General features: G+C 41.5%; 1 protein-coding gene across 4 annotated transcripts in view; it reads right to left on the bottom strand.

Moving 5' to 3' along the window:
* Positions 1-329: 329 nt before the first annotated feature.
* MBTD1 (mbt domain containing 1) overlaps positions 330-12,009 on the bottom strand; it is a 56,952-nt gene continuing 45,272 nt past the window's right edge. For all 4 annotated transcript variants that reach the window (XM_034412953.3, XM_034412954.3, XM_087887132.1 and 1 more), the window contains exon 16: positions 330-4,367. In XM_034412953.3, coding sequence (XP_034268844.1) covers positions 4,249-4,367 — 119 coding nt within the window. In that variant the 3' untranslated portion in view covers positions 330-4,248. The remainder of the gene's footprint in view (positions 4,368-12,009) is intronic.

The following is a 12,009-nucleotide window of genomic DNA, read 5'->3' as shown; positions in this document are numbered from 1 at the left end:
TGATTCAAAATGATGACTTGGCTACATCTGCTAAAGAAAAGGTTCAAGTTATAAATTTGTGACTGAAACATTAGTTGGGCAGATTGGGGTTAAACTAAAGCTACATGAGAGGAACAGTATTGGGCCTGTCACCAATAAAATTATACTTCATTCCATGAAGCAGAAATAGAATTGACGTTTCTTTCCAATGGTCAAGAGTTGCCATTAGAACCTATTTAATAAGCTTGAATTAATGCCGAACTATGTCTTATTAGTGATAATGGAGATACTTCATTATACCAATATTTTAAAAGATATTCTTGAACTGTTGAGACAAAATTCACAACCTGGTCTTTTAACATTTTTATTTTGTGTAAAAAAGGCAAATTTAGTGAATTATTTTCATCTTGTACACAAAGTTATATTCTTAATGCTTTTTCACATCCATGCTTGAAAATCTGCAGTCTGTTAAAAATGAAAGTAACATTAATTTCTTCAAAAGCAATTTTCACTGAGTTATGTACATTAGAGGTTTTTTAATGTTCCCATTTGACCACACAAATAACCAAGAAAATAAGATTAAATTTATACAGATAGTGATCTATATATCAAATACATACAGAAATGATGTAAAAACCATTTTTTAACTTCTGCCTCAATCATTTTCCCAGGCAGAAGCTCATGCTTTTTTTTCCTTTTTTTATATAAATGGCTGAGATTTCACTTAAATATGAAAATTAAAAAAAAATCAATTTAATCACAGTTTTAATCCCTTTCCAATAAAGGATTGTTACCAATATATTAGCACCATAATACAAATATTGATGGGAGTAGGTGTTCACATCACATAAAAATGACAACAATAAAAACAAACACTGAAACCCGTGTTAGTATCAATAGAACAAGTCGATAACTGCTTTTGTTTTCCTCTGATTCAGCAAGGAAATTTAAAGCGTGAAAAAGATGTAAAATTCTGAGCTGTACAAAGGAGCCCTTGCAATGTAATTTACCTTGCCTGTGGTGCCTTATTTAAAAAGATTCTGCCTTGTGCCAAATACTGTAATATTAGCTGACCCACAGCAGAAGTACAAGTCTCAAACCAATATCCACTCAGCCCCTCCAACCTGATTCCATCCCAGTTTGTTGGTGGTAAATTAGTTCACAGTAAACTGGAGAGTATTCTTAGAACCAAATCATATTTTAAAAAATGAATGTACTCAATGGTACTGAAAGCTTACAGTCATCTGGTTGCTGTGTTTAAGAGGCCACACATAAGCATTACTCAGAATGAACACTGAAGAAAAACGACAAATGAAAACTACTCTGGAAAAAGATGTCACTCAAGAGTTTCATGGAAAAAGAATCGATTTCAAGATTTGAAAAAAGTTTTCATTTAATCGGGTACATGTATCAGGATGTAGAAATGGGAGCGTGAAAATCCTGAAAGGATATCAGTACCTACATAAATATGTAAAATATCTCCAAAAATCAGAGAACCTGCACTATAGCAGTAATTAAGACCGTTCTCTCCCAAACATAATTATAGGTCTAACATCTTGCAGAATTGCTGGTTAACATCAGGTTCTCATCTGATGAGGGGATTAAATGTGGTTGTGGGTTTTTCCAGGAGCTGCCATATTCAGAGGTAGAAGAACGCATCTGTTCATCTGGACAAAGGCCATTCCAATGTAAGAGTGACAGAAATTAGTGAAATTCTCCAATCATAACATGCACAGGAATGGGGAAACACTACATGATTTTCTACCAATCCTACAGATACAAAATACACACAATGTGTGTCCACTAGGAATTGGGAGTTAACTGTGTCTAAATGTATGTTCTTTTGGTTCAAGCTCATTTGGATCGTATAACTAAACAATCAATTTCTACACAAGTCCAAGTTTTTATGCTGACCGCAAGGCAGAAGCCATTAGTACAGACCTTATTCAGGATGCCTTTTTCACACTGAGTAATATTATATTTCTGATAAAAATCAAAAGAACTTGGTATATAAATGTTATTCTGCAAGTCCTCAAGAGTCTCTGACAATGCAGATATTACACGGTGGCCTTTACAAACCACAACATTCATCCTATCAGTTCTGCATTATTACAGCTGAGCATGGCTGACAGAATTATGATCCAAGATGGAAAAAATTATTGATCACTCAGTTTTTGATGCAATTCCTTCTGGAACCTCATTTTGCTTTTGAAGGATTCTATCCTACAGGTAAATGGCCTGATGACATGGATCATTTTACATTTGGGAGGCACTGGCCTAAGAAATACTGTGCTAAGGGACTGATGCCTGAATTATGATTTCAGAATTACTGTGATCCGGGGAATCTTTATGTGTGCATGCATATGAGTGTATATGTGTGCACACCTGGATACACACAAACATGATACAGCTTTTTGCTCCCCTCCCCCAAGAGCAGCTCTTTTTTGTAGCATCATAAACTGCTTTGTAAACCAGGGAAGTTTCAAAAACAGCTGTAATGGAGCACTTGTGAACGAGGGAGGGCAATATATTCCTAGAGGGGAAAAAGAAAGAAGGCAAATCAACTAAGCCCAGATCGCCCCTTGTACTTCTAAGGATTGTGAACATAATCTTTTTAGAGACATAACAATACAGTAAGTATGCAGTTTTCACTTATATTCACAATATTTGACACTCAGTTTTTTAAATGTATACACAAAGCAGTTTTCAACAATGGCCCAGCTATGTAAAAGGATAAAAAGAAAAAGAAAAAAAAGAATAGGAATTGTTTCATACAGTCCTATATTATACAGAAAAAAAATGTACTTCCAGAAGTTACTACAAAATTTTACACCATTATCCCCTCTTGCATAGAATGTGGTAAACCTTTGCATATCACAAATGGTATGTACCCAATAACAAAGATAAGAAAATAATCAAAATTGCTGGTTTTCAACTTTCTATGCGTTTAAAAATTTAAAACATTTATATGCCAAAAATTGTCTCTGGGGCTTGGAGAGTTGCTAGTCATAAAGCATTAGATTTAAAGGGTGTAGAGGTTAATCTATAGAATTAAGTTTTTTTCTAAACCCTACCCTTGAAACAAGAATCAGACAGACTGCTCTAAAGTTGACTTGCTATGACCCAGAAGCAATTACAGAATATAAGCAGTTAATTCCTGAGAGTTTAGTAAATGAACCTTACTGGTAAAAGCAAAACTCTGTGACATATATCATCCCGTCATGACACCAGAATGGAAATGTCAACATTTTAAGTTCTGTGAATGATGCCATCTGATAACTTCCATAGAGATTTAACTATCCAGGAAGAGTTTCCAAGAAATTCAGCATTCATGCCACACTAGTTATGACAAATTCAGCAGCCAAGAAAATACTGTGTTCAACGCAGGCTCCAAAGCATCTTCAGGCAAACCTGCTCCATTTGCTCAACAAGTTCTTCCAAATGTGTAGGGAAGAATAATGCCGTCTTCAGGAGCATACTGCTGCATCTTTTCAGGGTGTGTCTTCCATCAGGGTGGAAATCAAATGTGTTGCTGTTTCACTAGAAAAGGACCTTTCAGTTCCTTGCACAAGGAAAAACAAAATATCCCATAAACCAGTTGACATATGGAAGCTTTGCTGATTATTTGTGTGAATATCTCAGTACTTCAAAATATGAACAAGTAACAGCCCCAGTAACTTTAATGAAGACAGGACCGAAGCTTAATTCTCCAAAATCTTAAGCAGATTTGTCAGTATGTCACCGTGCCAGGAGAAAACATTTTAATACTCCATCCTTTCAATTTCTTTTCTTATGTTTCATCACCGTGTCTCATGATGTCACTGAGGAAAAGACAGGGCATGACTAGTGTAGCTTTTCAGTTCAGAAGCTCCCAGCTTGTACCAGAAGGTTCACAAACAGTTCATTTGTGTTTTCAACTATTCTACCATCTCATCTTCCTCAAAGGGTTTCCTGCAATCCTGCTATAATTAAGCTTTTTAATTCTTACCAAAAAATTAGAGTATCTTTTTTTAACAATCTGAACTTGAAAATATTACAAAAATTCTTTCAAAAGCTTCAAATACAACACAAACATGTCGATTTTTAATAAATTGAAAATTCTTTTCCCCCCCCACTAAAATAGTTTTCTTGTCCTCCAAAAATTCTGAATTGAAATCTTAACCGCAGTTAGCAAAGTGCCCTTAGTAGAAGCCATCAAACGGTAACATCTGAATGGAAACATCAGTCTTAAGGAAATCTTGTTTTGTACCATCCTGTTCAGATTTGCCCTTAGGGTTCTTGCTTGATGTACTGGCTGGCTGATCCATTGCTTTCCTGATCAGAAACTCCTTGAAGAAAGCTGTATTCCTCTCCATCTATCAATTCCTCTTTCAGCTGCAGTGAAGATACTAAATATGAAAAAGGATGTTAAAAATGAAAATTGGCAGTGATATCGTTCTTTTCATTTCAGAAATGAAAATTTGGCAACATCCCAACTTTTGTTTTTCCTGGACAGGAAAATACAGTGCTGCAAAGCAAAACTTTAGAATGAAAATATAGTAAAGAAAATCGTGGCTGAAATTGGAAATATGTGAATTAAAAGAAGGAAATAAATGGTTAAATATAAATTTGTAAATAGTGCTTGCTCTAATTAAAAAATATCTTGGTTGACTATGTCTTTTTCATTACAATCATAATATCTTTTTAAAAGTTTGTTTGTTTGTTTTATTTGATTTGTATACCGCCCTACTCCCGAAGGACTCAGGGCGGTGAACAGCCAAGCAATAAAATACATAAATACACAAAATTTAAAACCAGATAAAATCAAATTAAATCATTTTGGCCCAGACAGATTAAAACACCCCAATAATTTAAAAACAGATTAAAATTTACATATTAAAAGAGGGAGGAGATTAGGCCAAGCCCGCTTGATGGAATAAAAAAGTCTTCACAGCGCGGCGGAAGGTGCGCAGATCCGGAATCCTCCGTATCTCTGGGGGGAGCTCATTCCAGACAGTAGGTGCCCCCACAGAGAAGGCTCTCCCCCTAGGGGTCGCCAGCCGACACTGTTTGGCTGACGGCACCCGGAGGAGTCCCTCTCTATGAGAGCATACTGGCCGGTGGGAGGCTATTGGTGGTAGTAGGCGGTCCCGTAGATAACCAGGTCCTAACCCATGGAGTGCTTTGAAGGTGGTAACCAAAACCTTGAAGCGCACCCGGAAGACCACCGGGAGCCAGTGCAGCTCGCGCAGGAGAGGCGTCACATGGGAGCGCCATGACGCGTCACATGGGAGCGCCATCTCCGGGTGCTCCTCAAGGGGAGCCCCATGTAGAGAGCATTACAATAGTCCAGGCGGGAGGTGACGAGGGCATGAGTGACCGTACGTAACGAGTCCCGATCCAGAAAGGGACGCAACTGGCGAATCAGGCGAACCTGATAAAAAATCCTCCCGGTCACGGCCGTCAGGTGCTCTTCTAAAGACAGCCGTGAATCCAGGAGGACGCCCAAGTTGCGAGCCCTCTCCGTGGGGGCCAGTGATTCGCCCCCAATAGTCAGTGATGGCGTCAACTGACTATATCGGGACGTCGGAAACCACAGCCACTCGGTCTTGGATGGGTTGAGCCTGAGCCTGTTCCTCCCCATCCAGATCCGTACGGCCTCCAGGCACTGGGACATCACTTCAAGGGCATCGTTGGGGTGATCCGGGGTGCAGATGTACAGCTGGGTGTCGTCAGCGTACTGATGATACTCCACCCCGAAACCACGGATGATCTCGCCCAGCGGCTTCACATAAATGTTGAACAGGAGAGGCGAGAGGACCGACCCCTGCGGCACCCCACATATGAGGGGCCTCGGGGTTGACCTCTGTCCCCCTGTCAACACAGACTGCGACCGGTCAGAGAGAAAGGAGGAGAACCACCGCAACACAGTGCCTCCCACCCCTAACTCTTCTAACCGGTGCAGCATGATACCATGGTCGATGGTATCAAAAGCCGCTGAGAGATCTAACAGGACCAGGACAGAGGAGCACCCCCTGTCCCGAGCCCTCCAGAGATCATCAACCAACGCGACCAATGCCGTTTCCGTGCTGTACCCGGGCCTGAAGCCCGACTGGAACGGATCCAGATACGTCGTTTCATCCAGGTGCTGGGGGAGCTGTTGCGCGACCACACTCTCAACAACCTTTGCCACAAAACGAAGGTTGGAGACCGGACGATAATTTACCAACATTGCCGGGTCCAGGGAAGGCTTCTTGAGGAGAGGCCTCACCACCGCCTCTTTCAAGGCGGCAGGAAAGACACCCTCACCCAACGAAGCATTTATAATACCCTGGAACCAGCCTCATGTCACCTCCCGAGAAGCCAGCACTAACCAGGAGGGACACGGGTCCAATAAACAAGTGGTCGCGTTCAGTCTACCCAGAATCCTGTCCACGTCCTCAGGGGTCACAGGATCAAACTCATCCCAGATAACATTCTCAAGACCAGCCCCAGTCCCTCCCCCTGAGACTACCCAGTCAGAGTCCAGATCTTCCCGAATCTGAGTGATTTTGTCATACAGATATTGAACAAAATCCTCGGCTCTACCCTCCAAGGGGTCCTCCCGCACTTCCTGGTGGAGCAGGGAGCAGGTCACCCTAAACAGGGCGGCCGGGCGATTATCTGATGATGCAATAAGAGCAGCAAAATAACTACATTTCGTTGCTTTTATCGCCACTAGGTAATTCCTAATATGAGATCTTACCAGTGTCCGGTCAGATTCAGAGCGACTGGCCCTCCAACTACTCTCTAGGCGTCTTTTCCGGCGCTTCAACTCCCTCAGCTCCTCAGTAAACCAAGGAGCTAAATGAGATCGGCGCCAGGTCAGAGGCCGCAAAGGCACGACCCGGTCCAGAGCTCCAGCGGCCGCCCTATCCCAGGCGGCCACTAGGTCTCCAGTCGAGGCATGTGCCAGAGCCTCGGGGAATGGCCCAAGCTCCATCTGGAACCTATCAGGTTCCATCAGGCGCCTGGGGCGGAACCATCTTACCGGCTCCGCCTCCCTGCGGCAGGGTGTAGCGGTTCGAAGGTCGAGACGAAGGAGAGAGTGATCAGACCATGACAAGGGCTCGGTGACTATATCCCCTATCTCGAGATCACTCAACCACTGTCCAGAGACAAAAACCAGATCCAGCGTGTTTCCCCCCATGTGGGTAGGGCCATGAATTAACTGGGTCAGGTCCATAGCTGTCATGGAAGCCATGAACTCCCGAGCCACCTCAGATGCCTCACCCACGGGCGGTAGGTTGAAATCCCCCATGACCATAAGCCTGGGGATATCAACCGCCACCGCGGCAATGACGTTGAGTAGCTCGGGCAGGGCTGCTGCCACGTGGCAGGGAGCCAGGTACGTGATCAGCAAACCCATCTGAACCCCGTGGCTCCATTTCACAAGGAGGAATTCACAGCCGGTCGTCTGAGGGACAGTGGCCTCCCTCGGTTTCAGACCTTCCTTAATGATAACCGCTACCCCCCCCGCCCCTCCCCTGTGACCTTGGCTGATGGAAAGCAAGAAAACCTGGAGGGCACATTTCAATGAGGGGAAACCCCCCCCTCCAGGCCCAACCAGGTCTCCGTAACACCTGCCAGGTCCGCCCCCCTCCTGAATAAGATCACAAATGAGAGGGGCTTTATTTACCACGGACCTGGCATTGCACAGCATCAGCCGAAGGCCCGGGCCCTGAGGGTCTATGCAACCTGGGAGACGGGTGGAGCTTTGGGGGCCGGAGCACGCCATTGCTCGTAAACAGCAAGTGCGCGCTCCCCTAACACGATATGGCCCCCTGCTCCCGCCATATCTACCTCTCCCACCCACAGTATTGATATTCAAAACACTATCCGGATGAGCTCTAACCCCCCCCTCGATCCCGGGCCCACCCACCTCCACCATGCTTCGCGGCCAGACCCGACCCCGACCCTCCGCCTTGTGGGTTTTCCCCCAAACCCACAACCTGAGTTCTAATTTGACCCTCCCCCTCTCTGAGACCCCTTAAAAATTTAACTAAAAAATTTGATAAAAAAGCCCTCAACCCCCTAGTTTTCACATGCCAAAAAAGTCAGTCCATCGATTGAAATGAAACCTGGTATTGTTCACAAAGCATCTTCTGTGAAACAACATGAAAGCATAATACTTGTAACTTCCCAAGGAAAAACATTTTTTTCAGGGATCAGGATTTTAAAGAAATCCTGGAAGGATAAATCGGTTGATGAAGGCTATGCTTGAATGGAGTAAAATATATAACACACACACACCTAAATATGATAAATTCATCATAGCTATTGCATCCCCAAATTAAAATTTGCATCTTTTAAAATTATTGACAGAAGCCTCCCTAGTTTTAAGAAACAAAGTCCTGCATATATATTAGCACAATATGGAAATGCTAGGATATGACCTTTTTCGCAAAGCTTTTGTTTTTTATCTAAGATTTATAACAATCTATGCATATAGATGAAAACTTTGTCTGCAATCTGAAATGTACCAGTCCAGGTAAAGTTTTATTGACATAGAACTAAAGCAAAATACTTAACTAAATGGGCCAAAATGCTTATTCTCATAGACTACTTCCATGAGTTTAACTGAATAAGTAGAATGTTTTGACGGGAACCAACTACTTGAGTTTCCTTATCACTGTATCATATTTTTACAGATTTGAAAATTACCATTCTAGTTCTCACACATTATTCATTTTTTAGCAAAACAATCCCACCTTCTTTAATTTTCCTCTTCTTTTGCTTCCCATACCTTTTTAAACGTGACTTTCTGCCTTACAGTGGAATGGCTATCACTGAATTATAATGTTCAAGTCACAGTTTTCATTCATACGAAGTAGAATGTCTTATTACTTACATGCAAAAATTTACGCTGAAAAATTGGACATAGAATTCTTGTTTCTCATCAAACACAGGGGTCTTGACTAACTTGAATAGTTGCCATCCCGGGTCTGGCAGAGACACAGAGGCTGATTAGAGGGGCCTGGTGGCTCAGCAGACTAATAGCATTGTGATTAACACCAGCTGTCTGCAATTACTGTAAGTTCGAATCTCACCAGGCTCAAGGTTGACTCAGCCTTCCATCCTTTTTAAGGTAGGTAAAATGAGGACCCAGTTTGTGGGGCAATAAGCTGACTTTGTATAAATATACAAAAGTATGAAGGCTATTGCTTAACGCATTGTAAGCTACCCTGAGTCTCCGGAGAAGGGCGGCATATAAATCAAATTTTTTAAAAAAAATTAAGCAAAACCGCCATAGGAATAACCACAGCCAAGGTGATTCAAGAGAATCTTTGATTTTTATTTATATTTCTTTCTTATGAAAAGGTGGCTAACGCACTTCAATATCAAGTGTTCAGCCTTTCTAAATTAAAATATATTAATCATTTTAAAAACATCTCCTTTTCTGTCATTTACTTTCAGTTTCCAAAACCATATTTCACTCTAATTCTGGAGGAGCAACTCCAGAGCCACAAAGAGTGACTTGTGGGGTTGCCAAAGACTGGTGGAATTGGAGGAAATTCGGATTTCATCCTCTTCCTTCACAGCCAGCGGACATTTGCTAAACCCAAATCTGGATCAACAGGCTGGCTACTTCTTCATAATGTGATCTGAGTTCAGGATTTAAACGATCACATACAAATATTTAAAGAATCCTTCAATATTGTGTATATGTGTGACATATTTCAAGAAAGCTTTATCACATTTGTTTGAATTATAGACAGAATTAAGTCAACAATGTTTCGGCAATACTATAGCCAAGTTGTGAACATTCAGGGAACAAATACCAAAGGTATTCAATGACAACTCTACCTCAATGAAATCATTTACTTTAAATATGCACTACTAATTTTTTAATCATTTGTGTTCAGAGTTTCTCATAACATATTAATACATGCATAGATACTCACCACACAACTGCTTTTTGAGGTAAGCAATATTATGCAGTAAAGAAGTAAATATGAAAAAAGCTTTGCTACATTCTCATAATCCTTAAAGGCCTACTGAACAACAAAACTCCCATCTTCAAACCCTCTGCCTAGCATAAAGCCCCACTGCACTTTCTAAATTGTCTGCATTTAATTTACTGGAGTAACCTTGTTTGCCCCTTTCTGACTACTTCTATAACAATGTTCTCTCTTCACTCCATATACTTTCACTCTAATTTGTTCCAATGATCCTAAACAACCAAATAATGGCCTGCCGGCATTTAATCAACCTTGTTTCCTTCAGTAATTTTCTTAAGGTTTCATTGCTGCACAACCACATTTATCATTTATATCAATTCCTTTGCTATATATATGTTACAATAGTTAACAGGTGATAACATACCATAAAGCAAAATTAAATAAACTAGAATTGTAGATATAAACGACAGCAGAGAAAAAGTAGAAACCTGGGTTTTGCATCTTATGTGCAAGAAGACAGTTCCATTTTTGAGGTCTGAACTCTTGAGTTCAATAATTTGGTCATGATTTCATTGTAAATGGGACAGTGGAGGATGTAATGAATAATGTCCTCCACCTGACCAACAACACAAGAATAGAGAAATCTCCCTTTGAGATATGCCAAGATATGGTCTTTAGGCAAAGGAATGTTAAAACCCTTCTTGGAAAGCACTGGTTATATTAACCAGGTATTAGGAGGGGCTTCAGTATTTTTTATAGTGATGGTACCACAGGGGTGAAATGCTAAAGGTTCGCACCAGTTTGGGTGAACCAGTAGTAATAAAATCTACTGGTTCAGGCAAACCAGTAGTAAAAAAAATTTACCGGTTCATACGAACCCATATTTCCGACGATCAGCTGTGTCACGCAATTTAGATTAGCTAGAAAGCAGGAAATCCTGCTTTCTAGCGAATCTAAATCGCGCGGCACAGCTCTCCCCCCCCCCATTGTTCTACTTACTTTCAAAAGTCTCCTTTTTCCACATGAAGCCTGCGTTTGGTACACACTGCATATATGCACAGCGTGCATTTGGCATGCACTGCACATGCGTAGGCAGTGAACCGGTGGCAACCCACGGAGGATTTCATCGCTGTGGTACCAAGATGAAAACGTGGACAATTGTACCACAATGGCATCTTTACTGGCATTTCTTTCAGAAAGCCCACATCAAATATTTTCTCTGTTCCAAGAACTAAGTTCTCCCAATGGTTGTAAGAAATACATTGTAGATGGGTGACATAAGTTTGGTTCAGGGGTAAAATGCTCCCGGTTTGGACCGGATCGCCCGATCCGGTAGCGATGGCGGCGGGTGGTTCGGAGAACCGGTAGCAAAAATCCCAGCGCCCCTCCCCCATGCCCAGCTAAGCCACACGACCATCAGAGGCTGTTTTTTTACTTTTAAAAGCATTTTTTCTATAACCTTTTCAGCCAAAAGAATGCTTTTAAAAGTAAAAAAAAAAAAAAGCTTCTGATGATCGCGTGGCTCAGCTGGGATCGTCAGAGGCTTTTCAAAGCATTTTTTTCTGCAACCTCTTCGAAAAGATGATAAAGAGCATTTACGACAATCAGAGGGCGAGCATTTTAGTAAATGGAGATAGGACAAGAACATTCCAAATCAAGAAGGGAGTAAGACAGGGCTGCCCCCTGTCACCGTTATTATTCATCCTGGCCTTAGAAGTGTTGTTACGAAAGATTAGAAATAACGAGGAAATCAAAGGCCTAAAGATTAGAAAAGAGATTTATAAAATGCAAGCCTTTGCGGATGATGTGGCACTAATACTTGAAGACCCATTAACATCCGGACAAAAAGTACTAGAGGAATTGGGTAAATATGGAGAGGTGGCTGGCTTTAAATTGAACAAATCTAAAACCAAAATACTAAGAATGTAACAGATGCAGAAGAAAGAGATAGAAGGAGCTTTGGGCGTACAGGTTGTCCCAAAAATAAAATACTTAGGAATCTGGATAACCAAAAGGTGTTCATCTCTAAAAGAAGATAACTATACCCCATTAATTAATAAATTAAAACAAGATTTGGATAGATGGAAAAGGACTAAATTGTCACTTATAG

The sequence above is a fragment of the Pantherophis guttatus genome, chromosome 2, assembly GCF_059756535.1.
Source record: "Pantherophis guttatus breed Tessera chromosome 2, ASM5975653v1, whole genome shotgun sequence".
NCBI lineage: Eukaryota > Metazoa > Chordata > Lepidosauria > Squamata > Colubridae > Pantherophis > Pantherophis guttatus.
The sequence above is the reverse complement of the archived record's forward strand: the minus strand, read 5'-3'. Positions and strand labels throughout refer to the sequence as shown.